At 48.2% G+C, this 27,680-nt stretch overlaps 1 protein-coding gene across 6 annotated transcripts in view; it reads left to right on the top strand.

Moving 5' to 3' along the window:
- kalrna (kalirin RhoGEF kinase a) overlaps nucleotides 1–27,680 on the top strand; it is a 1,222,490-nt gene that overhangs the window by 693,264 nt on the left and 501,546 nt on the right. For all 6 annotated transcript variants that reach the window (XM_038789521.1, XM_038789520.1, XM_038789517.1 and 3 more), the window contains 2 exons: nucleotides 18,556–18,678; nucleotides 27,012–27,203. In XM_038789521.1, the coding sequence (XP_038645449.1) occupies nucleotides 18,556–18,678; nucleotides 27,012–27,203 (315 nt within the window). The remainder of the gene's footprint in view (nucleotides 1–18,555; nucleotides 18,679–27,011; nucleotides 27,204–27,680) is intronic.

The following is a 27,680-nucleotide window of genomic DNA, read 5'->3' as shown; positions in this document are numbered from 1 at the left end:
AGGGTGCCATTGTGGTTTGCACTGCTGCCTCTCAGCGCCAGGGACCCTGGTTCGATTCCGGTCTTGGGTGAATGTGTGGAGTTTGCATATTCTCCCCGTGTCTCCGTGGGTTTCCTCTGGGCACTCCATTTTCCTCCCTCAGTCCAAAGAAGTGCCGATAAGGGTGGATTGGCCATGATAAATTGCCCCTTAGTGTTCAGGGATGTGCAGGTCAGGTTATGGGGTTATAGGAATCGGGTGGGGTGGACAGGGGAATGAACCTGGTAGAGTGCTCTTTCTGGGGGTCTGCAGACTCGGGCCAAATGGCCTCATTCTATACTGTAGTGATTCTATCAAAACCACTGCACATCCTTGGCAGTGAGCTTGTGTAATGGTTCACACTCCAACGACAAATTAGGCAAAGATTTTGATAAATAGCTCACGAATCCACCAAATTGTTGCACTGCTTTCACATTTATTGGTCAATGCATTGCTGCTGCTGCTCTCACCATGTCAATATCCAGGCGAGGACCTTTTGTTGTCAGGACATGACCTATGTACTTGACTTCAGGCATCTTCAATTGCACTTTTTTCTTGTTCAGCTTCAGATTCATCGTGCAAACTCTCTCTTAGCATAAATTCTGATCATGGTGTGTAGGTAAATCCTTGGTCCTTTAGGGAGGGAGTTCCAGGATTTTGACCCAGCAATTCCATCAGGATGGTGAGTGGGTTTGCGGGGGAATTCCACATGATAATGTTTCCATGTATCTGCTGCCCTTGTCCTGCTAGATGATAGAACAGAATCCCTACAATGCAGAAGAAGGCCATTCAGCCCATTGAGTCTGTACTGACACTTTGAAACAGCACCCCAGCCCTATCCCCACAACCCCATAACCCCAGCTAACCTATTGGACATGAAGGGGCAATTTAGCATGACCAATCCACCTAACCTGCACATCTTTGGACTGTGGGAGGAAACCGATGCACCCGTAGGAAACCCACGCAGACAAGTGGAGAAAGTGGAAACTCCACACAGACAGTCACCCAAGGCCGGAATTGAAACCAGGTCTCTGGCATTGTGAGGCAGCAGTGCTAACCACTGTGCCACCGTGCGATAGTAGTTATAGAACAAAGAACAATACAGCACAGGAACAGGCCCTTCGGCTTTCCAAGCCTGCACTGACCATGGTACCTGCTGAAACTAAAACTGTATGGACTTCTGGAGTCCCTATCCTTCCATTCCCACCATCGTACCTGCTCTCACCACCTCCCCAGGCAGCGCGTTCCATATATTTACCACTCTCTAAATTACCTCACATTTGTCCAGATTAAACTCCATCTGCGATTTCTCCGTCCAAGGCTCCAACCAGTTTATATCCTGTTGCATCCTCTGACAATCCTTTTCACTAACCGAAACTCCACTGGAGGGATACGGATCCTGGAAGTGTAGAAAATTTTAGTTTAGACGGGCAGCATGGTCGGCGCATGGTTGGTGGGCCGAAGGGGCTGTTCCTGTGCTGTACTTTACTCTGTTCTTTGTTCTTTGTTCCTTGTCCACCAATTTTTGTGTCGTCTGCAAAAAAACGTGCCTTGCACATCTGTTCTAAACTTTTCCCTGCACACTTTATACCTATATCCCCTTGGACTTGACTCTCCTACCCTAGGAAAGAGCATTTGTCTATCCACTCTGTCCATGCCACTCATAATCTTGTAGACCTCTATCAGGTCGAATCTCAACCTCCGTCATTCCGATGAGAACAGATTGAGTTTATCTAACCTCGCCTCATAACTAATGCCTTCCATACCAGGCAACATCCTAGTAAACCGCTTCTGTACCCTCTCCAAAGCATCTACATCCTTCTGGTAGTGTGGCGACCAGAATTGTACATAATATTCTAAATGAGGCCTAACTAAGGTCCTGTACAGCTGCAACATGGCTTGCTAATTTTTATATTCAGTGCCCCGACCGATGAAGGCCAGCATGCCTTATGCCTTCTTGACCACCTTATCCACATGTGTTGCCACTTTCAGTGATCGGTGGACATGTACGCCCAGATCTCTCTGCCTGTCAATACTTGCAAGAGTTCTACCATTTATTATGTAATTCCGACATGCATTGGACCTTCCAAAGTGCATTACCTCACACTTGTCCAGATTAAACTCCATCCGCGATTTCTCCGCCCAGGGCTCCAACCAGTTTATATCCTGCTGTATCCTCTGACAATCCTTTGCACTATCCGAAGCTCCACTGGAGGGATACGGACCCCGGAAGTGTAGAAGATTTTAGTTTAGACGGGCAGAATGGTTGACGAAGGCTTGGTGGGCCGAAGGGCCTGCTCCTATGCTGTACTTTACTCGGTTCTTTGTTCCTTGTCCACCAATTTTTGTGTCGTCTGCAAACTTACTAATCAAGTTTGGAAGGTGCTGTATCGGACACGAGAGAGTTTCTGCCCTGCACTTTGTAGATGGTACCCATTGCTGCTAATGTGCATTGATGGTGAAGGGAATAAATGTTTGTGGAAGGGGCGTCAATCAAGTGGGCTGCTTTGTCATGGATGGTGTCAAGCTTTTTGAGTCTTATTGGAGCTGCACTCATCTAGGCAAGTGGAGAATACTCCGTTGCACTCTTGACTTGTGCCTTGTAGATGGAGGACAGGGTTTAATCTTATGTTCTTTAAGTCACGAGATGAGTTACTCACCACGGGATTCCATGTCTCTGACCTTCTCTTGTTGTCACAGTATTTATATGGCTAATCCAGTTCTGTTTCTGGTCAATGGTAACCCCCAGAATGTTGATAGTGGGGGATTCAACGATGGTGAAGCCATTGAATATCAAGGGGTGATGGTTAGATTTTCTCTTGTTGGAGATGGTTATTTACTGGCACTTGTGTGGTGCAAATTGCCGCTTATTAGCCCAAGCCTGGATATTGTCTGGTCTTGTTGTACTTGAACACAAATTGCTGTAGAATCTGAGGAGTTGCAAATGGTGTTGAACATTATGTCATCATCAGAAAATGTCCCCAACTCTGACCCTATTACCTTCTAAGGAAGTCCATCAATAAAGCAACTGAAGATGTTTGGGCCTCAGATACTACCCTAAGGACCACGTGCAGTGATGTCCTGGAACTGAGATGCATGACTTCCAACAACCACAACCATCTTCCTTCACAAGGTATGACTCCAACCAATGGAGAGTTTCCCCCAATTCCCACTGACTCCAGTTTTCCTCGTGCTCTTTGATGCCACTTTTGGTCAAATGTTGCCTTGATGTCAAGGGCCTGAATTCACATGATTATGCAAGCTGCTTTACTGAAATCACATACTTTTTTAAAATATAAACTTAGATTACCCAATTATTTTTTCCAATTAAGGGGCAATTTAGCGTGGCCAATCTGCCTACACTGCACATTTTTGGGTTGTGGGGGCGAAATCCACGCAGACTCGGGGAGAATGTGCAAACTCCACATGGACAGTGACCCAGAGCCGGGATCGAACCTGGGACCTCAGCGTCGTGAGGCAGCTGTGCTAACCACTAGGCCACCGTGCTGCCCACTGAAATCACATACTTATCAATTGACTCTTTTTCATCTTGAGCCCGAATGTTGAACACATACTATTCATAAGTTATGTTAATTTGGTGTTCAGAGGACTGGATTCTCCCAAAATGAACTATGTCCCCACGCCGGCGTAAAAACGCTGGAGTTTTACTCAAGAGATTCCTGCAAACAATACAGCTAATTCAATGCCCTGCAGGGACCAGCAGGGACCCGAGTAATTCACGCAACTTTAGCTGTGGATACGGGCCCCCACATTTCTGGTTTTGAGACCACGCATGTGCACGTGGCGGCCTCCAGTGGCCATGCCGAGCACCATGACGGACTGGGACTGCGGAGGCAAATTGAAAAATTAGACCCACCCCCCCCCGATCAGCCGCGCACCCGAGGATCTGACCGCATGGATCTTAACCCTGGATGCCTATAAGCCCCCCACCAAAGTGTCCGATCCCTCCGCCCCCCCACCAAGGCAGCCGCGGATTGAATCCGCAGCCACCACGTCAGCATCCCAACCGGCAATACCAAGTTAGTTCCACGCCATTGGGAACTCGGCTGGTCGGGAGAGGAGGATCGCTGGGCTGGCCTCTGTCAATGGGCCCCCAGCCACACGGCATACTTCACGATCACTTTGATCCTCGGGTCCCAGAAAGTCAGCGGATCGGCGCCCGGCCCAATTTTGGTGTCAAATTGAATTCTCTGCCCCCGCGCCGCTGCGGAGAATCCAGCCCAAAGCCTGCCATCCAATCTTTAAAAATCATTGTTGTCTAGTTTTTCCGGCTCATCGGAGAGATTTAGGGTGGAATACAATTTAGAGCAGACTACCCACCACCCCACAGTATTTAAAGTGTTGCTACTTGTATCGGCTTGTCAATTAAGTCTGTTGCTATCTCATAATTTTGCCATTGCAAGTGGGCAAATACCAGTTCTGCCAACCGTCGCCTTTCTTTTCAACAGGAAATTAATAAGTGGAAAATTTACAGCTTTTTTTCCTCACCTAGTATTTCGCTTGCAGCCTTTGCGTTGGATTAGTTTTTCCTGTTTGTGTTTCTTTTTTCTGCAGCAACCTTTGGAAGGTTGGAACATTTCAGTGTTCCTTCTTCAGTAGCTGTAGCTTCTGTTCCAGCTTTTCAAAACTGAAGCTCAGCCCCACTTCTGACACCATGGGCGCGATTCTCCCATATGGGGAGAAATCGTAAGGCTGGCGTCAAATACGGGCGGGTTTGACGCCAGCCCCCCCCTTCCCGACCGGGAACCGATTCTGGTCCCCGGTCGGGGCTAGCATGCCGACGCCGTAAACTCCGGCATCGCGGGTTTAACGAATTCCGTTAAGCCCGCTTGCCAGAGTTAGCGCCGGCTGACGCGTCATATGACCTCAGCCGCGCATGCGCGGATTGGAAGACTCCAACCCACGCATACGCGGATGACGTCATCGCGCATTTGCGCGAAACCCGCGCATTTGCGCGTAACCCGCGCATGCGCGGACCGGGATGCCCCTCAGCCGCCCCGCGAAGTGATACAGCGGGGCGGCGGAGGGACAAAGAGTGCGCGGGCATCGGACCCGCTGCCCGCGATCGGTGCCCACCGATCGCGGGCCCATGGCACCCTTGGCATGGCCATGGTACTGCCGTGCCAATCGGTGCCATGGTTTTAAAAATCGGCACTTTACGGCCGTTTTTACGAACGGCCAGACCAGGTGTGTTTGCCGTTCGTAAAAACAGCCGTAAAGGGCTGTGAACTCGGCCCATCGGACAGCTGAGAATCGCTGCTGGCCGTAAAAAAACGGCGGCAGCGATTCGTATCGGGAGTCGGGCGGGGGGGGGGGGGGGGGAGAATAGCGGGAGGGCGTCGGACGAGCGTGGCCGTAAAATTTTACGAGCCACGCTATTCTCCGCACCGTCGTGAGTGCGGAGAATTGCGCCCAGGGGGTTTATGGCGGCGGCATGCTAGCCCCGACCGGGGACCAGAATCGGTTCCCGGTCGGGGAGGGGGGGGGGGCTGGCGTCAAACCCGCCCGGATTTGACGCCAGCCTTACGATTTCTCCCCCTCTGGGAGAATCGCGCCCATAGTTTTGAGTGCAAAGCCTACTAATTTCTAGTGTGGTGTCTTTATTGAACTGAATGCATCACGGCTGCCCCCAGACATTCCCTCATGGCACAGGTCACATGACTATGGCAAGCCAGATAGGACACGTAGTAGTGATTGCATTTCAAAACCCAAACAGTGGCCCCATTCAGTCTGTTACAACACCACACTACAGCTTTTATGTTGATTTGCAAAGAACCATATGCCCCTTATTTTTAAGATTTCTTTGCTGAACTCTTTCATACTGTTCCAGATTTTTGTACCGAGACAAGAGTCGTCAACATTAGTTTATGGGATACATGTGTGAGATGTATTGGCAAGCATGTTACTCTGTCACAACATAATGTAATTGAGAAGGGCAGCACAGTAGCGCAGTGATTAGCACTGCTGTCTCATGGCGCTGAGGACCCAGGTTCGATCACGGCCCCTGGTCACTGTCTGTGTGGAGTTTGCACATTCCCCCCGTGTCTGCATGGGTCTCACCTCCACAACCCAAAGATGTGCAGGTTAGGTGGACTGACCATGCTAAATTGCCCCTTAATTGGAAAAAAGGGATTGGGCATGTGGCTAGCACAGTTGCTTCACAGTGCCAAGGTTCCAGGTTCGATTCCCGGCTTGGGTCACTGTCTGTGCGGAGTCTGCACGTTTTCCTTGTGTCTGCGAGTTTCCTCTGGGTGCTCTGGTTTCTATGTGCATTTTCACAGTAACTTCATTGCAGCATTAATGTAAGCCTACTTGTGACAATAAAGATTATTACATTTTTAAAATATATAACATCATTGAGAAATGAACTATGCTACATAGTTAGGAAGAGATGTGGAATTTACACTATGTGGGAGAATTTCAGGACTTGTATACAATTGATATACAATGAGAGCTAATAGAACAGCATGTTATATTCAAATACTGAACAATAGGGAGTTAGTACTGGTGCTCATATTCACTTCACCATTAACATATTTAAAAGAGATGAGACAGCTATAAAACAATTTATTACTCCTATGACACCTTTAACATAGAAAAACTCCCAAAGTGCATCATAGTGTTGTATTTTTGTCATGAAAAAAGGCACTAATTACTCATAAACATAATGTGGGTTCCTTTATTCAAACTAGACACACAAGAGCATATATACATGAATAGAAGGCTTGAAGACATCAGCAACAGGGCTATGTCTACTGTGTTCTGCTCCAGGATGAATTAAAACAAAACTGTATTGTATGATACACTTCCTTTCCAGTGATGTCATGCTGCACCCCTTAAAGATATATTACAACATGCATAAACAATAGAAACACCAGACAGAAATTGACACAAGCCAAAGAAGGAGTTCATACAAGGAGGAGCTAAGGCTAGGTCAAGGAGATGGGTTTTAATAAGGATTGGAAAGGAGGAGAAAGAAATGGAAAGGCAGAGAAGTTTAGAGATGGAATTCCATGCTTCTATGTCAATATGGCTGAAGGAATGGTCACCGATGGGGGACAAATGGAGTGGGTAATGCAGTAGGAACTAGTGTTGCAGGGATGCAGAGTTCTTACATAGATACATAGAAGATAGGAGCAAAAGGAGGCCTTTTGGCTCTTCGCACCTGCTCTACCATTTATCACGATCATCGCTAATCATCCAATTCACTAGCCTAATCCTGCTTTCTCCCCAGAATCTTTGATCTCATTCACCCAAGTGCTATATCTGCCTCTTGAATATAGTTAATGTTTTAGCATCAATTACTTCCTATGGTAATGAATTCCACAGGTTCACCACTCTTTGGGTGAAGTAATGTCTCCTCATCACTGTACGAAATGGTTTACCGTGAATCCTCAGACTGTGACCCCTGGTTCTGGACACACCCACCAATGGGAACATCTTTCCTGCATCTACCCTGTCTAGTCCTGTTAGAATTTTATAAGTCTCTATGAGATCCTCCCTCATTCTTCTGAACTCTCGGAGGCTCATAAGGAGGGGAAAGATCGTGAAACAATACACACTTTACACTGGAGGAACCAAGAACCATTGCACATCAGTCAGCATAGGGGTGATTGCTGATTGGATCTTGGTATGGGTTAGAATATGAACAGCAGAATTTTAGATAAACTGAAATTTATAGAGGCTGGCGAATGGAGACCATACAATCTGAAGGTGCCAAAAGCGTGGCATCAGCTGGATAGAGACGGGCAGAGGTAGTTATGTTAGTGGACGTAGGCACTTTTGTGCTAAATTTGAGGTCAGAAGCTCAGCTCAGAACCAGATAGGACTCCTGGGGTGCGATGTACCCAAATAGGGACAGAGTCCAGTAGCGCGCAAGATTAGCCGGATATTTCCCGATGCTCGGAGTGCACCAGTCCCTGCTACCTAATGCCCATCCGGAAGATCGGGGGCCTCAGCAGGGATCTCCCTGATAAGGCCAAACCTAGCCCTGTTTATAAATGGCGTCACAATCTCTCGAGCCTCCAACATGACTCCTGAACCCCCAACTCACTATAAGGCACCCCACCCCACACCCATGCAGGACACCCTCTGACCCAATCATCACTTGCAAACAATGCCTGCTTGACACCTTGACAGTGCCAGCCTGGGACCCTGGCAGTGCCACATGGGCACCTTGGGAGTGCCAGGCTGGTGCCCAGGTGGCGCTGCCAGGGTGCCAGGCTGGCAGTGCCATGTTGCCACCCTACCCATAGGGCATGCACCTGGTGACCTCCAATCCCCTGGGAGACCCCCACAAGTGCCGTTCCATCTGTCCCCGTTTGCGGAGACCAGCACTGAACGGCACTTGCCTGCGGTCTCCAAGGCGAAGGAGTTAGATCCCATGCCTTGGGTAGATCTTGGGAATGTATATTCGAGTAACACTAGCTGTCTCACTCTAATATGCAGATTTGCCAGAAAGTGATCCTGCCTGTAATGGGTGAGATTCATTTTTTTAAATAAATAAATTTAGAGTTCCCAATTCATTATTTTTGTTTTTCAATTGAAGGGCAATTTAGCGTGGCCAATTCACCTACTCTGCACATCTTTTGGGTTGTGGGGGCGAAACCCACGCAAACACGGGGAGAATGTGCAAACTCCACACAGACAGTGACCCAGAGCCGGGATCAAACCTGGGACCTCAGCGCCGTGAGGCAACAGGGCTAACCCACTGCGCCACCGTGCTGCCCTATGGGTGAGATTCATATCGCGAGACATGGCAAACCGGGTAAATCCCAGAAGTGTGATCTCCCGGCATCAACCGGTTGCATTGCGCCATGCCACACTGCTTGTCGGACATATCATGACTGGTAGATCCCACCCCAGTCAGCTTAACCTGGGACAGTGGCTGGGAAAGGTAGAGAGGATTTAGGGTTTGTGGAAGGGGCCAATGATGATGGGCAGGATCTTCTGGTCACATTGGGCAGGATCTGGAACCCACTAACGGGAGCCGACAAGTTAGATTGCGAACAAATTTGCACATGGTGCGGATCCCGAGTTCGGCCTCTCCTGCGATTTATCGGCATGCACAGATCAGCGCCGGATGCAACGCAGCTGTTAAATCGTGCCAAGGATGGCTTTGTGATTTTGACTAGGTGATTTCAATGCCATGACTGGGATAGAGACTGGATTGGAGAGATTAAAAATAGACTCATAATAAAGATAGGCATAGACGTAGAAGGTGACAACTTGTTCACAAGCTTTGAATGGGAGTGTGGAAATTCAAGATAAGGCTGTAGTTAATAAAGAAACTTTGAAAAGGAGGGAGGGGGTCATTATCTGAATTATCTAAAGAAAAAGTAATCAATTATAATGTCAACTTGCATGGGGGCCAGGAAGGGACATAGAATGATCAGCAACTGAGTAGGACTGGGGTTAAGGGAGCAGAAGATGGGCCTCATGAACAAGGTAAGCTCAGACAGAGACTAAGAGGAGATAAAAGAGAAGCTAGAGAAAATGATTAATTTAGGTCTTGGGTTGAAGAACTCATATCAGATCAAAATCGCATGCCTCCACGCTTCAAGAACACAATCTGAAGCTCATACAAAAGAGGCTCTGACATTATTTTACAAGTTCCTGTGCCATCAGCAATATCTAACAGTGAAACGGAGACGGAGTTGCAAGATTCGGATTAATTTTAACAATATCTGAACCCACTGCCAACTAATTGTAGTTGATAAATTGATGTACTTAATGAACAAGAATAATGGCAAAATGCAGAGCCTCAGGCTGCAGAGATAAACAAAAAACTGAAAGTATACTGATGGGCATTTAGAGCTTAATGCTTGCCATTTCTTGGAAGGAATTATTTTTCTGATGGACATCTTTTGGTAATATTGGTGTTGTTTTAAGGCAGGCATGAACTAGTTTATTGAACTCTATCTTGAAACAATGCTCATGGGATTTAGGTGCAAAGTGGTTGCATTAATATAACATCCAATGGAACATTTCCCCAAGTAATCCATAAACAAACACTGAGTGGCACTACAATCAACAGACTTCATTTCATATTATTCTCTAAAGTGAGTGTTGATGGCTTTTTAAACTTTTACTCAATTTTAGATCTTTTTTTCCCCTTGACACGGTGAACACAGGCGGACTATTTCTGCCTGATCCAGGCATCATTTATTGCCCCCACACATACACCTTCCAGAAGAGTCAACTGATTAGCAATCAAAAGTAGTGGGCACAATGGCTGATTTGCCCCAATCATGTCATTGTGTTCTCCCTGCTCCTAACCTGGAGCAGTGAGGATAACTTTAGTGGTCTTTCTGTTACTCTAGTTGAAATGAGAAAACTCAGCACATAACATAGATCGGAGTTGGAACACTTTTAATCACTACAGAAAAGTACCACCCACTAAGCATTTGTAATAAGCAAATGTATTCATAAGGAAACCCAATCTATTTAGGCGACTATCATGGCATCCGATTTGAAGTTGTGCTTATCATTCAAAGAATTACCATCTGATTTCAGTCTAATAATCAAAAGATTCCAATCGCAACACTATTGATTAAATCAAGAAGTTGGTGGGTGACAGACAGAAGAGGATTCGGAGGAGCCTGTAAGGCTATTGCAACATCCAGCCGTGAAACAAGATTGGTTAGTTAATTTTGCAATGGGGTTTCAGAGCTGAGGTGTGATACTCTTATAACTCCATCAAACAGTTAAAAATAATTGAAAGCAAAACTCCAATACTAGGATTAACTAGAACACTGGTATATCCGCTAAAGTAGAAAGTAAAGTATCCTCACCATTAAAATCCTGGGATGGTGCTCCATTGCAATACTGAGAGAATGCTGCTTTATTCACAGTGCCAATTATGGATGAGTCGTTAAACCAAGGTCCTGTCTGTTCTGCTGATTCAAGTGGATGCCAAAGGTTCCATGTCACTATTTGAAGGAAAGAAGGAATTTCCTTTGTATCCAACCCAATATTTCCCCCTCAACCAATATCACCATGAACACAGATTAATATGGTTTTGGATCTGAGGTTGGACCAGTTGTGTCCCAGATTGTTGAAGGTGTCAGCGGTGGCGAGAGAGTTGAGGGGGTCATGGACCATTAAGGGGGGGATGAGGAATCATGGAGATTTGAGAGGTCGAGGACAAAGAGGTTCTCGTACTTCTCACATGTGCACCGGGTGTACTCCCGGATCTATTTTTTTGTGATGGACAAGGCGCTGTTGGCGGGGGTAGCCGATGCAGTGTCATGGCCTCTGACCACGGGTTGCTTTGTGTGGTTTGCAGTTAGTTCAGGGGGAGGTCCAGCGGCTGCAGTGGAGGTTGGATGTGGGCTTGTTGATGGACAAGGGGTGTGTGAGAGGGTGAGGGCCGCCATCCGAGGGTACGTGGAGCGGAATGACATGGAAGAGGTCTCAGCCTCCATTCTGTGGGAGGTACTTGAGGCAATAGTCAGGGCAAATGTATCATAGTCGGGACGCATGGGAAAAAGGTGAAGCGAGGGGAATGAGCGAGGCTAGTGGATGAGATCTTAAGGATGGATCAGAGGTCCTCGGTTGCGCCAGAGGAGGGGCTACAAAGGAGCGGCAGAAGTTCCAGATGGAGTTTGGGTTGGTGCCCACGGGGAAGCCCAAGGGCAATTACGGAGGGTCAGAGGGGCAGTGTATGACCAAATGACTACAAGGAAAAGGCGAGTAGGATGTTGGTGCACAAGTTGAGGAAGCAGGCAGCGATGAGGGAGATTGGTAAGGTGAGGGATGAGAGGGGTAAAGTGGTGTCGGACCTAGAAGGGGTGAATGGGGTGTTTGAGGCCTTCCACAGGAGGTTGTATGAGTTGAAGCCCCCCGCCTGGGGAGGAGGACTTGAGGTGGTTCTTGGACTGTTGAAGTTCCCAAGGGTGGAGGAGGAGAAGGTGCAGGGGGAAGGGGCCCAATTGGGCTGAGGGAGGTAATGGTGGCGTAGGATCGATGCAGGAAGGGAAGGCCCAGGGCCGGATGGGTTTCCAGCTGGGTTTTAGAGTTCGGTGTGGAGTTGGGGCCTCAGCTAATGGGTTTGTACAATGAGGCGAGGAGGAGGTGGGAGCTCCACCCCATATTGTTGCAGGAGTCCATTTCACTGATTTTAAAGAAAGAATTGGGGGCAGCACGGTAGCACAAGTGGATAGCACTGTGGCTGCACAGTGCCAGGGTCCCAGGTTCGATTCCGCGCTGGGTCACTGTCTGTGCGGAGTCTGCACGTTCTCCCCGTGTCTGTGTGGATTTCCTCCGGATGCTCTGGTTTCCTCCCACAGTCCAAAGACGTGCAGGTTAGGTGGATTGGCCATGATAAATTGCCCTTGGTGACCAAAAAGGTTAGGAGGGGTTATTGAGTTACGGGGATAGGCTGGAAGTGAGGGCTTAAGTGGGTCGGTGCAGACTTGATGGGCCGAATGGCCTCCTTCTGCACTGTATAACACTGGGTAATTGCCATTCCGGGTGGTGGGGGTGAGTTTTCGGTATCTCGGGTTTCAGGTCATGCAGAGCTGCGCACAGCTGCATGAAGTGAATTTGGCACGGCTGGTGGAGGGAATGAAGATGGACTTTAAGAGGTGGGGTGTGTTGCCTCTGTCACTGGCTGGGTGCGTGCAGACGTTTAAAATGCCGGTGATGCCCAGGTTCCTATTCGTGTTCCAGAACCTCCTCATCTTTGTTCCCAAGTCTTTTTTCAGGAAGGTGAACGGGATAATTTTGGGTTTTGTGCGGGCGGGGAAGACCCACGGGTGAGCAGGGTGTTTTTGGAGAGGGGGTGAGGCGTGGGGGAGGGGCTGGCATTGTTGAGTTTGGCGGTGAATATCGCAATGTTGAGGAAATGGGCAGTAGGGAAGGGATCTGTGTGGGGGCAGATGGAGGTAGAGTCGTGTGGGGGGACGACTTTGAGGGTACTATTGTTGGTACTAATTCCATTTCGATAGTCGGGTACTTTGTGAGCCTGGTGGTGGTTTCAGCGTTGCTGGTTTGGAACCAGTGCAGGCAGAACTTCGGGTTGGAGGGCACGTTGCTGTGGGCGCCGATATGTGACAATCACAGGTTTGAGCTGGCGGGGCTGGATGTGAGGTTCTGGGGCCGGTGGCAGGTGGGGATAGAGTACTTCACGAACTTTTTTATAGCGAGTATGTTGGCAGGCCTTGAAGAATTGGAGGAAAAGTGTGAGTTGCCTAAGGAGAATGGCTTCAGATACCTGCAGGTGAGGGATTTTGTGAGGAGAGAGGAGCCGTCCTTCGCGGGACTGCTTTCTCCGGTGCTGTAAGATAAGCTGTTGGCGGAGGACGATATTGGGGAGGGGGAGTGTCAGACATTTACGCAGAGTTGATGGAAAGGAAGGGCGCTTCGGTGGAAGAGACCAAGCGCAAATGAAAAGAGGAGTTGGATGGGAGGTGAGGGCCAGGACATGGAAGGATGCCCTGCGGAGGGTGAACATGCTCTTGTGTGTGAGGTTAAGCCTCATCCAGTTTAAGGTGGTGCGTAAGGTCCACATGACGGTTGCGAGGATAAGCTGGTTCTTTGCAGTAGTGGAGGTTAGGTGTGCGGTGGGGCCCGCAAATCAGGTTCCGGGGTGTCCAAAGTTGGGAGGGTTCTGGCTGGGGTTCTCGGATGTCCTGACTAAGATTCTGGGGGTAGGGATGACTCCGAGGCCAGAGGTGTCAGAAGATCTGGGAGTCCAGGTGTGGAAAGATGCCGATACCATGGCATTTGCTTTGCTAATAGCCCAGAGACGGATCTTGTTGTGTTGGCGGGACTCAGAGCCGCCAAGGGCGTGGGCGTGGATCAGTGACCTGGCAGAATTCCTGTATTTGGAGAAGGTCACGTTTACTGTGAATTAAGGTGTTGGGGGGTGGGGGGTGGGGGAGGGGGGGCAGTTAAGGGAAGAAGATTAAGAGGGCCTAGAGAGTTGTGGGTTTGGTTTTGGGATATTTTGGGGTCCTACATTCTTGCTCCAGTAGATTGTGGTCTTCTGATATTTCTATGTACATATGCAAAATGCCTTAATAAAAATATCTTTTGAAAAATTAATGCAGATTAACTGATCATGCCTCACTTGCTGATTATGGAGATCACTGTGGTAGATTGGCTGCCATGTTGCTCTTTAGTAAAAATGTATTATGTTGAGATACTGTTGGGGGGTGGCCAATCAGGGGAAAACAAAAGCAGTGGCCAGAGCAATGGCGCCACAAGAAGCTCTGTTGTTCAGCAAAGACGGTCAAATCGCAGAAAAGCTATAGTCATAGGGGTCTCCATCGTCAGACGCACAGATAGGAGCTCCTGTGGTCATGGAAAAGACTCCATGATGGTGTGTTGCCTCCCTGGTGCCAGACTCTGGGATATCACTGAATGGCAGCAGGGCATCCTGAAGGGGTGCAGAGGTCATGGTACATGTTGTTGTCAATGACATAGGTAGAAATAGGGATGAGATCTTGCAACAAGAATTCAGGCAACAGACTAAAGAGCAAGACCTCTCAGGTTGTGATCTCTGGATTACTCCCAGTGCCATGTTTTAGTGAGTACAGGAATAGGAGAATAGCAGAATAGCACAGATGAATGGGTGGCTTACGAGTTCGTGCAGGAGGGATGGTTTAAGTTACTGGACTGATTCGACCATCAATTCACTCGATATATGAGTAGAAGCCCCGGTCACTCCCGCAGCTGCTGCAGTTTGCGTTATGGGCCAGGCAGTGCTGCCGGGGGTGTTGGGACTGGCCGCAGAAATAGCAGGGTAGCTCCCCATGATGGGCAGGCGGCACAGGCCTGGCATTGTCTTTGGACGGGGGTCCACGAGGGGGTCACGTGGTCAGCCGGGAATGCGTTAAGGCTCTGGAACGCTACTTCCAGAGAGGAGGCTAACTTTACCGTCTGATCCAGGTCCAGGGTCCCCTTTTCGAGCAGGCGCATAGTTGGACCGAACTCCTGCCACGTAGACGTCTCGGACGGCGAGTTCCATATGTTGAGTGGCCGTAACGACCTGGTAGTTGCAGCTGTGTGCGAGGACTTTTTAGGTCACGTAGGTAGTCTCCTAGCGATTCCCCGGGACGCTGGCAGCGAGTGGTGAGGATGTGTCGCGCGTGGACCTTGTTCACAGGCCGTACATAGAGGCGTTCGAGCACCGCAAAGGCGTCTGCATAGGAGGCGGCCCCGTCGAGTTCAACAGAGATTTGATGGCTCACCCTTGCGTGGAGGAGGCTCAGCTTCTGTTTGTTGGTGATGGAAGGCATGGAGAAGGCTGCAAGATAGGCCTTAGAGCAGCGGAGCTAGTGCGAAAAAATTTATTTTGCCTCCGCTGCCTGCGGATCGAGTTCCAGTCGGTCAGGTTTGAGGGCCGATTCCATAGTTGCGTTTAAGTTGATTACATTTATGCGACCATCAGTTCACTCGAGACAAGAGTAGAAGTAAACTGTGGCTTTAATCAACTTAGAACAATGCCGGCCTGCGACTGAACCAATGCTGAGAACTGCCTACGGGTCGACTGCTCTTTATACCTCCCTTCAAGGGGAGGAGCCATGAGCAGAGCCCATACGTGCCCCAACATGTTCCACTATGGATAATGCCATACAACGGCCCATCGGAGAAGCCCACAAGGGCAACAGCATAGCACAGATTCAAATACAAGGGCAACAGCACAGATACAAATACAATGGTGGATTATTGGTATAATACATTCTCCACATGGACCATTGGGACCGTTTTGAGGGAAGGTGGGACCTGTACAAGCGTGACTGGCTGGCTGGTGAGTTTGCTTGTGCTGTTGGGAAGAGTTTAAACTAGTTTGGCATGGGGAGGTGTCGCAGATTGATAACAGAATAGGGAAAAGCAATCAAGTCAGAGGGAATACAGCGGTAGTAATTTTCAAGGGAGTAACACAAGGCTGGATGGCCTCTACTTTAATGCCAGGAGTATTAAAGGTAAAACGGATGAGTTAAGGACAATGATTGACACGTGTAATTATGATATAATAGCTATCACAGAGACATGGTTAAGTGAGGGGCAGGATTGGCAGCTCAACATCCCAGGATATAGAATCTTCAGGCAAGACAGAGGAGGGCTAAAAGAGGAGGAGACATTGCATTATTAGTTAATGAGGCAGTTACTGCAGTAAGGAGAGATGCTGTCTTGGAGGGAGCATCAAATGAAGCTTTGTGGAAGAGTTTAAGAATAAAAAAAGGGACAACTACGTTGCTGCATGTTTTTTATAGACCCCCCCAGTCAGTGGGAAATCGAGGAGCAAATATGTGTGCAAATCACAGAGTGGTGTAAATATAATGAGGGTAATTATATTGGGTGATTTCAACTTTCCCAAAATTAATTGGGATAGCCATCATGTTAAGGGCCTAGATGGAGTAGAGTTCTTAAAATGTACACTGGAGAATGTTTTAGCTCAATATGGAGAGGATCCAACAAGGGATGGTGCAGTGTTGGACCTAATTCTGGGGAATGAAGCCGGACAAGTAGTTGTTGTGTTGGTGGGGGAGCATTTTAGTGACAGTGACCACAATATGATTAAATTTAGATTTGTTATGGATAAAGAAACAGACAAGTTGCAAAAAAAGGTTTTAGATTGGGAAGGGTAGATTTTAACAAAATAAGGCTCGATCTGGCCAAGGTAGACTGGAAAGAGTTACTTGTGCGGAAATTTACAGAAGAGCAGCCTTCAAAGATGAAATGGGGAAGGTACAGGCCCAATATGTTCCCTCTTGGGTAATAAGAGCGTGTAACAAACCCAGAGAACCATGGATGACCAGAGACATTCAGGATAAGATGAGAAGGAAAAGAGAGGCATTTAACAAGTATAAGGGGAGCAAGTCTGCAGAGACATTAATAGAATACAGAAAGTGCAGGATGGAGCTTAATAAATCAATTAGGAGAGCAAAGAGGGAATATGAGAAAACTCTGGCTGGTAAAAGTAGGGAAAATCTCAAGATAGTCTGTGAGCACCAAGGGGGAAATCTGTGGATGGAGCCAGAGAGCATCTGTCTTCACCCAAGGGAATAAGGAGGTTGTTAAGGAACTCAGGGAAAGAGATTGTGAGGTTCTTGAACAAATTGTCACCAGGAGTGACATGGTATTGGAGGTATTGACGAGCTTAACAATGGACGAATGTCCAGGGTCTGGATGCATTGTGTCCCAGGTTGCTGTGGGAGGCAGGGGAGGAGATTGCTGGTGCTCTGACCCAAATGTTTAATTCCTCTCTGGCCTTGGGAGAGGTGCCAGAGGACTGGAGAACAACTAATGTGGCCCCACTATTTAAGAAAGATTGTGGAGACAAGCTAGGGAACTACAGACCAGTGAGTCTCACATCAGTGATTGGGAAACTACCGGGGGAAGATTCCGACCACGGAAATTGTGCCCATGATGACCTAAGGTAATCAGGCTCCTGAGGAGTCCCATAGTGAAAACTGGATCAGTGGCAATGGAGATGGAATGGAGGTGGTATGGGGGAGGCAGGAGGGGTGGATGTGGGTGTGAGGGCTAGGAGGCCTAACAACCTTTTATAAAACTAAACCAATGTCTCAGAGAACTGAAGTAGGCCTTCTAACTCACCCACCTCGGCACTCTCTTGCCCTATGGCTGCCTCCAAATTGCCTCTAGGGCAGCAGGTCTAATTTAATTCAATCTTAACCCCCTGAAAATTAAGCATGGGGGGTTGTTTCCACGTAAACGGGTCTGCAGAATTTGGAGATTACCCAACTCGAGCTTCTGCCTCCTTGGCAAAAATCCGGCACAGGTCTGCTAAGACAGACAGCTTTTGTAGTTAGTGACGAAAAGATTAATTAAATAACTATATGAAAAGTAATCATGGTGATAATGCTAGCACTATAGTTGCGATATATTATTTTCTACTTTATGAGCAGTTCAACATGTGTAAAACTATCATAAATACATATTTATATTTCAGCCGTTATTTATTCATTTGCATTTTAACACATTTGTTTGACATGTAAAGCCTAAAATAAGGTCATGTGCTATCCTCTGCTGTCTCTTAATGTCAAGGAGGATCTCGTAGAAGCATGGGACAGAACCAGTATCGGAAGTCATTGAAAAGGAATCTTTAGCGTATTGTCTTTGGTCTTGTTACAATGTTCTATCAAGATATCAGGGCAATTGGAGGCACTAGCAATGATTTAGAGAGTGTAGGTTCACCTATGGGATTTGGCTGAAACAGGGGTTACATGGTTAAAGGAACCTGACAGTACAGCAACAATCTCCAGATACTTTTCTTCCTGTTCGATAGTGAACAGTCGTCAAACCTACTTGGTCGTCAAACCTGACATTTCATGTCTCAAGAGATTCAGTTCGCTGGTGCTTCACACAAATTTATTATTCTGAATCATAACTATTTCCCCAGTTACACGTTTCTTGGTGGGTTCATGAAAACGTCTTCCTAATCAAACAACATTAATACATAAAATGATTGCAGTATTATGTATTACAATGATTTGTTTCTGCTGGTCGCTCTGCTTGTGTGTCATCATTTTCTTTTAATTGCAGGTTTTAGACTGGATAGAAAACCATGGGGAAGCATTTCTAAGTAAACACACTGGGGTTGGAAAGTCACTTCATAGAGCCCGTGCTCTTCAGAAAAGACATGACGATTTTGAAGAAGTAGCTCAGGTAAGAATGACACCTCATCTTGTCTCTACTTTTATAAGTCTTAAATCATTAATACTGAACAATACTTTGCATTCTGTTTGTTATTACTGATTATTAGTCTGAATTCTCTTTTTAAATAATGCAATACTTTGTGAAGGAAATGAACAGTAAAACAATTGGAGTTACATAACACACAGAGCCAGGAATAGTCTGGAACAGTCAAATGACTCCCAAGCATTCAACACAGCTTGGCCTACTGTCTTCAGATTTTCTAACATTGTTCAGCAAGATGGGGTACGTTTTCTTCTTGCCAGATTTTGGATGGTGCCAGATTTGGTGGCTCTTGACCTTATCCAATGTGTCTTGACCTGAACTGCCCATGGCTCAAACCACATGATCCAAAATCTGTCTTTTCCTTGGTCCTGATATTGCCAGTTTTGCGGCACCATACCTGTATAGCTAATGGGAAAGGAAGATGCCTCCACCAGTGTCATCTCCATTTCAACACCTGTATTACTAGCAATGATGACCTGCGATCACGCAAAATAAATGGTAGATCTTTCCTGTATTGATGGGATGGTAAAAAGATGAATATTGCAAAATAGAACTTCTCACTATCCTTGCAGGGGCCTTCGGAACAGAGGGCCAGTGTTCTGCTGAACCAAGCAAGCACCTCATGAAGACATTGAAGTTTGGATCCTGTAATGAATTTCGAGCCCATACATTTTTTGTCATATGCTGGATAGAGCACACACTCTCCTTCCAAAAAGACATTAAATTATCGTATTTTATGCCACTCTTCTTATCCAGAAACATCATCCTGGCCATTGCTGGTGGCTCTGCCATGATTCCCGCAAGTGAGACTTGGAAGGTGAGCTTTCCAGTTTCCTGCACAAACCCCCATTTTCCTACTGCGCAGCTGCCAATCCATGCTCATTTATTGCTGACAGCTCATGCAATCTATTGTGGGACCATCACCAAAGTAATTTAGTCCCCCAATTGATGATATCCAAGAGGCCATCTAATCATTGAATAGAAGGAAATAGGATCAGGATTAGGCCATTCAGCCCCTCAAGCCTGCTCCACAATCCAACGAGATCATCTTCTACCTCAACAATATCTTCCCACACTATTCCCATATCCCTCGATAATTAACTAGAAATCTATCAATCTCTGTCTAGAATATATTCAATGGTTCACCATCCACAGCCCTCGGGGGGGGGTGAGAGAATTTCAAAGATTCACCACCCTCTGAGTGAAGAAATTCCCCTTCATCTCAGTCCTAAATGGCAGACCACTTATTCTGGAATTGAAGTTGACCACCAGCAAAAGCCATGGTGGGATTTGAACCTGTATCCCCAGAGCATTGGCCTGCATAGTTGGACTACTAGTCCAGTGGCATTACCACTCCACTCCCATCTCCCGACTAGGAGTCAACCACATAACTGGCCACACTTAGGCCAGACCAGGTAAGGATGGCAGATTTCCTTCCCCGAATGACTGCAGTGAACCAAATGTTTTTACAATAATGAATGAAAGTTTCAAAGTCACCATTACTGGTACCAGCTTTCAATTCCAGGTTTCAATTAATTAGTTGCATTTAAATTCATCCAGCTGCCTGATAGGATTTGTACCTGTGTCCACAGAGCATTTTCTTGTATTATAAATCCAGCAATGTCACCGCTATGCCACTATCTCCTCCACCAAAACAATTTTACAACAAATCAATGCTCGTTTCATGGCACTTTTACTGAGACTAGCTTTCAACACTGAGGCCACGATTTAGCAGATGCCACAGACGTAAAGCCCGTAATGGCTTCTAAATATTGCGTGAGGCCAAAAACAGGATTAGCACCAGTGAGATTTCAGAACGCAACCTTTCCCTCCCTCCTCCGATGGCACGATCAGGTTCACGCCCAGGAAGTGTGCAAGCCTGATTTGCAATAAATTACAATATCACTTAATGCCACTACTTCCATGTTCTCTGTACTATCCCACCCAGCTGACGTGATGTCATGCTGGTACAAATCACTTAAGTTTTCAAAAACAAAAACCATGCTGGGGACGTACAGATAAGTCTGGAGCCTGGGTGGTGAGAGATATGGCCAGGCAGAGCCCCTGGTATCTTGGCAGTGCCAGGAGTGCCAGAGTGGGCTCTCTGCAGGTTCCCCTTATGTTTGGGGTGTGGTGTGGGGTGGGGAGTGCCCCGATGTCTATAAGGAGGAGAGTGCACAGATGCTTGCATTGTTGTGGATGGGGGTGGCGGGAGCTTGGAGAACCCCAATACTGCGTGGTGGTGGTGGCGGGGGGGGGGGGGGGGGGGGGGGGGGGTGTACCCTGATGCTTGGGATGTCCTCCATGTCATTGGAGGGGGGAGTGGAGGTTTATTTTTAGTGTAAATCAGAAGGCTCTTTGAAGATGTTGTAAACCATGCCCCAGATTTTCAGTACACTAAGTGCCAGCAAATCTGGAGTGAAAACTCGGCTTTGCATCTGGAGACATACATGCCAGTTTTCAATTTAAACCTGACACTGACAAATTTTGGGAAAAATCCGCCCTGGATTTTTAATGTATTAAATTCTACCAGCTGCGGTTTCCGCATGTCCCAGGGCACTAGCTAGTGCCTCTGGATTACTAGGCGAGTGACATTACCACTATGTCAACATCTCCCCTCTAAATCTCTCCTCCCACTCCCTGCCCAATGTCCGCCAAAATCAAAAATGACCTCCCCCATCTCTCATGATGATAAACTTCTCTACCTTTATGACCCCTGAATCAGTTTCTGTCCCAGTCCCAGAAACAAACTGAACATTATTGAGTCAGCTGACATTGTCGTTTGCAGCCTGAGGCAAGGTGGGACTGAAACAAACATTTTATAAAGTCTCCCAAGCAAAATTGATGATAACTTTCTGTTCATTTTCCAGAATTTATATAACAATTGCTTTCAAGTTAACCGTAATCATAATAATCTTGTAATGCATCCTTTAGGCTACATATGAATTACGCAGAATAGAAACCATGAATTAGCCCAGAATCTTTACGTAACTACTGGCATACATGTGTGCTGAAGCATGCTAATGTCATGTTAGCATTTCTAATTGTGGTTATATTATATTCTAAATGTGTTTATTAATAATATTAATTATCTATAATATTGGATATTGATGCACTATCAATTACCACAAAGACGAGAGTAGTGGAATAATCGAGGCTTAATTGAGCAAAGATGTTGTGCCTCCTGTAGCTGGAACCAGAATGGCTGCAGCACCGGCGAGCACACACATTTATACGCCGCCTACTGGGCGGAGCCAGCTGGCAGTGATTTACCCATGTACCTTTACTATACGTGTCATACCATAATACATATAATACTGCTAATGGTGACTACCACATTCACCCCCGTTAAAAAAAAGAGTCCGGCGGGGGTGGTGGAAAAAAATTACAAGTTTAGTCTGTCGGGGGACTTGACCCTCCTCTGCGATCGCCTCAGTCCCGGTGGTGATGTGGGCGCCGACATGGTCACCTGCAACTCCGGGAGCGTGTTGTCCTCGTCTCCGTCACCCCTGAATGGAACAAGTGGGAGAACGGATCCTCCTGGGGCCTGGGATGCGGTGAGGTTCGCTGGAGGGAGGGTGAGTGGTGCAGGGGTGACTGAGGCAACTGGGGGGGGGGGGGGTGTCAGGTGGGGATCCAGCGGGTGCCAGGTCCCGGAGGGAGACTGTGTCCTGGTGCCCGTTGGGTTGTGCCATGTAGGCGTACTGCGGGTTCGCATGTAGGAGGTGGACTCTTTCGACCAAAGGGTCTGACTTATGGGTCCGCACATGCTTGCAAAGGAGGATGGGTCCAGGAACTGCGAGCCATGTTGGGAGCGAGACCCCGGAGGTCGACATCCTGGGGAAGGCAAACACACGTTCGTGAGTGGTCTCATTAGTTGTGGTGCAGAGGAGCGATCAGATGGATTGGAGCGCGTCGGGGAGGACCTCCTACCAGCGGGAGACCGGGAGATCTTTAGACCGCAGGGCCAGCAGGACGGCATTCCAGACCGTCCTGTTCTCCCTCTCCACCTGCCCGTTTCCCGAGGGGTTGTAGCTGGTCGTCCTGCTCGAGGCAATGCCCTTGCTGAGCAGGAACTGACACAGTTCATCACTCATAAAAGAGGATCCCCGATCGCTGTGGATATAGGTGGGGAAACCGAACAGAGTGAAGATGCTGTTGTGGGCTTTAATTACTGTGGCAGAAGTCATATCGGGGCATGGGATGGCGAAAGGGAACCGGGAGTACTCATCAACCACGTTCAGAAAGTACGTGTTGCGGTCGGTGGAGGGGAGGGGCCCTTTGAAGTCCATGCTGAGGCGCTCAAAGGGGCGGGAGGCCTTCACCAGGTGCGCTTGATCTGGCCAGTAGAAGTGCGGCTTGCACTCTGCGCAGACTTTCAGTCTCTGGTGACGGTCCTAACCTCCTCAATGGAGTAGGGCAGCTTGCGGGCCTTGATGAAATGGAAGACCTGGGTGACCTTCGGGTGGCAGAGGTCAGAGTGGAGAGCCTGGAGTCGGTCCACTTGTGCGCTGGCACATGTACCGTGGGATAGGGCGTCAGGGGGCTCGTTGAGCTTCCCCGGGCGATACAAAATCTCGTAATTATAGGTGGAGAGCTCGTTCCTCCACCTCAAGATCGTGTCATTTTTGATCTTCCCCGCTGTGTGTTATTGAACATGAAGGCAACCGACCGTTGGACAGTGAGGAGAGTGAATCTCCTGTTGGCCAGGTAATACCTCCAATGCCGCACAGTTTCCACAATGGATTGGGGCTCCTTTTCGACAGAGGAGTGCCGAATTTTGGAGGCAAGGAGGGTGCGGGAAAAGAAGGCCACGGGCCTGCCCGCCTGGTTGAGGGTGGCTGCCAGAGCCACGTCCAATGCATCGCTCTTGACCTGAAAGGGGAGGGACTCGTTGACCGTGTGCATCGTGGCCTTGGCGATGTCTGCCTTGATGAGGTTGAAGGCTTGGCAGGCCTCAGCCATCAGGGGAAAAGCTGTGGACTGAATGAGTGGACGGGCCTTGTCCGCATAATTTGGGACCCACTGGGCATAGTAGCCAAAAAACACCAGACATCATTTCAGGGCCTTGGGGCAGTGGGTGAGTGAGAGTGCCATGAGGGGACGCATGCGGTTGGGGTCGGGCCCTAGAACTCCATTTTCCACGACATAGCCAAGGATGGTTAAGCGGTTGGTGCGGAACATGCATTTCTCCTTATTATACATGAGGTTAAGGAGTTTGGCTGTCTGGAGGAATTTTTGGAGGTTTGCGTCATGGTCCTGCTGATCGTGGCCGCAGATGGTGACATTATCTAGGTACGGATAGGTGGCCCGAAGTCCGTACTGGTCAACCATTCGGTCCATTTCTCGTTGGAAGACCGAGAGCCCATTAGTGATGCTGAAGGGAACCCTAAGGAAGTGATAGAGGCAGCCATCTGCTTCGAATGCAGTGTATTGGTGGTCCTCCGGGCGGATGGGGAGCTGGTGGTAGGCGGACTTCAGGTCCACTGTGAAAAAGACCCGATACTGAGCAATCTGATTGACCACGTCAGATATACGTGGGAGGGGGTACGCGTCAAGCTGCGTGTACCGATTGATGGTCTGACTGTAGTCAATGATCATCCTGTGCTTCTCCCCAGTCTTTACTACTACCACTTGAGCTCTCCAGGGGCTATTGCTGGCCTCAATGCCCCCTCCTGCAGAAGCCATTGGACCTCCGACCTAATGAAGGTCCGATCCTGGGCACTGTACTGTCTGCTCCTGGTGGCGACGGGTTTGCAATCCGGGGTGAGGTTCGCAAACAAGGAAAGTGGATTGACCTTATGGGTCGTGTGGCCGCATACGGTGAGGGGGGGGGGGGGGGTTAGGGGTCCGCCAAATTTTATGGTTCGGCTTTGGATGTGGCAGTGGAAGTCCAGGCTGAGTAACAGGGCAGCGCAGAGGTGGCGGAGGAAGTAGAGCCGGAAGTTGCTAAACTCTACACCTTGGATGGTGAGGGTCGCGATGCAGTACCTCCGTATTTCCACAGAATGGGATCTGGAGGCCAGGGAGATCTTCTGGGTGACGGGGTGTACCGCGAGAGTGTAACACCTTACCGTCATGGGGTGGATGAAGCTCTCTGTGCCCCCAGAGTCAAAAAGGCAGGTTGTCTCATGCCCATCAATCTTCACCGTCGTTGTTGCGGTCGCAAGGTTGTGGGGCCAGGACTGATCCAAGGTGATCGGGGCGAGCTGTGGCAGATGCTGAGGGGTCCCGGGCTGGTCAGCGGAGGTGGAGGTAGCGGCAGGCAATGAAAGGCCAGACGAGCAGGGGTCCTGAGGCGCCGTCCAAAATGGCACCGAAGATGAAGGCGCCCACAGGACGCACATGGCGGGTGGCATCAAAGATGGCGGCGCCCACGGGCCGCATGTGGCTTGTGAGGAGGAAAATGGCGGCGCCCCTGGGTCGCACATGGAGGGGTGCAGGGCCTGGAAACAGCGGCGACCGACCGGGCCTGGCAAACAGAAACAAAGTGTCCCTTCTTTCCACATCCGTTGCAGGTCGGGCTCCACGCCGGGCAGCACTCCCTGGGGTGTTTGTTCTGCCCACAGAAATAGCACTTGGGCCCCCCAGGATTGGCTGGCTGCTGTGCGGCGCAGGCTTGCGGTGGGCTGGAGTCGGCAGCTGGTGGGGCCCTCGACGCCCATGAGGGCGCCGTACGGTCGGGGGCGTACGGCTGGATGTTACGGGAGGCCACTTCTAACGAGTTCACGAGCTGCCTAGTTCCCGTAAGATCAAACGTACCCCCTTCCAGTAGCCGCTGGCGGACGTACACAGACCTCATGCTCGTAACGAAGGCGACTCGAATTAAAAGTTCTGTGTGCTGGACTGCCGAAACTGCCTGGCAGTCACAGTTCCTCCCCAGGATGTGAGGGGCACGCCGGAAATTGTCCAGAGACTCACCGGGGAGTTGCTGTCTCGTGGACAGGAGGTGTCTGGCGTATACTTGATCGACTGGTCGAACGTAATGTCCCTTCAGGAGCTCCATCACTTCGGAGTAAGTGGGCGCATCCCGGATGAGAGGGAAAATGTCAGGGCTCACCCGTGAATAAAGGACTTGGAGCTTCTGGGAGTCCGAGGGTTCCTCAGCAGATGTTCGGAGGTGGCTTTCGAAGCAGACTAGCCAGTGGTCAAAAGCGGATGTAGCGTTGGCTGCTTGAGGGCTCAGCTGCAAGCGGTCAGGCTTGATGCGAAGATCCATCGTATTAAAAATCTTTGCTCAATAAATTGATGCTCTATCAATTACCACAAAGACAAGAGTAGTGGAATAATCGAGGCTTTATTGAGCAAAGATGTTGTGCCTCGTGTGGCTGGAACCAGAATGGCTGCAGCACCGGCGAGCACACACATTTATACGCCGCCTACTGTGCAGAGCCAGCAGGCAGGGATTTACCCATGTACCTCTACTATACGTGTCTTACCATAAAACATATAATACTGCCAGTGGTGACTATCACAGATATCAACACTGATAAATCTGAATAAGCATATTATAGTGTGCTACCTGAGGGTTGATTGCATTTGGGATGAGCTTTTCTGAGACACCGTGGTTTGGTGACCTCTGACACATCAGGTGACTTATCAGAAATAGCCAGTGGACCTGAAATTCTCACAGCGAGTTCTTCACTGTATATGAGGCTGTGCCGACATGAGGGTCTGGGAAAATTTCAACTTTAGGATGACTGGCAAATTTTCACAGATAATGAAGAAAACAGGAATTTTCTGACAATGCAGCACACAGTACTTTGGAAAGAAAGAAGGGAAGAAAGAGAGAGAGAGAGAGAGAAAGAAAGTTCATACATTTATAAAGTAATAGTTTATTTTCCTCTTAAGTTGGAAGACAATGCTGACTGAGTCACATTATCTGATTGATCCAGTACTTTGTGCACTTGGTTTGGAAAATAGTTCTGTGTCAAAGACAAATTGCTGTGGGAGTGCCCTGTGTGAATCAAATCACATGAATAGTGACTCTTAAAGATTCTAGGGATTTTGTAGATAAGCACAAACTTGCGTATTAATGTACATGACGTTCTGGTGTTGTTGGAGCAATGTTACATTTCAAAAGATTATATTCTGTTTGGTATCTACTGTGGAAGGTTTAATCTATGCTGGTTATTCTCCCAGATGCTTTTTTTGCTCTTTCACTAAAGGGAATGATTTGTGCGATTTATTTTATGCTTAATAGATCATCTATGGGTGTGTTGTATTGAGAGTAAACAGCCCCACAAGAGCTTTCAGAATTCGCAAATCCATTTATTTTTCTTCTCATTTTTTTTAACCAGAATACATACACAAATGCTGATAAGCTGCTGGAGGCAGCAGAGCAACTAGCTCAGACGGGAGAATGTGATCCTGAGGAGATCTACAAAGCTGCCCGACACCTAGAAGTGCGGATTCAGGATTTTGTACGAAGAGTGGAGCATAGGAAACTTCTGCTAGATATGTCAGTGTCATTTCACACCCACACAAAAGAGGTAAGATAGAATGATTGATAGCTTCATGCCTGCACAATGTTGACATTCAGTTTTAATGCATCAATTACCATAGGAAATTTTGAGGGTAAATTTTAGAATATTCTGCTCCTGGCACAAGCCTCACTAACGTCCAGAATGATTTATAAAGTGGGTCTGCAGGCCCATATACTAGAAGATTTAGGCTGTGAAACAAAGGGCAGGAACCTGCCATTCCCACTGACGAGATCTTCTGGTCTAACCAAAGGTAACCCCACCTTGCGCCGTCTTTTCTGGTGACATAACCGGCAAGTAATGTAAATGGCCATTGAGTTTGGTGAGACTGGAAAATCCCACTGGCAGCCAATGGTGGGGAAACCAGCAGTGGATCGGTGGAAGGTTGGGGGGAGGGTTGTAAAATCCTGGCCAAATTGTTTAACAAGGCCTAGCAAGTGATTCAAGTACTTCAGTTAGATTTTCTGTATATGGGCTGAACTCTTG

Source organism: Scyliorhinus canicula, chromosome 2 (genome assembly GCF_902713615.1).
Source record: "Scyliorhinus canicula chromosome 2, sScyCan1.1, whole genome shotgun sequence".
NCBI classification, from domain to species: domain Eukaryota; kingdom Metazoa; phylum Chordata; class Chondrichthyes; order Carcharhiniformes; family Scyliorhinidae; genus Scyliorhinus; species Scyliorhinus canicula.
The sequence above is the reverse complement of the archived record's forward strand: the minus strand, read 5'-3'. Positions and strand labels throughout refer to the sequence as shown.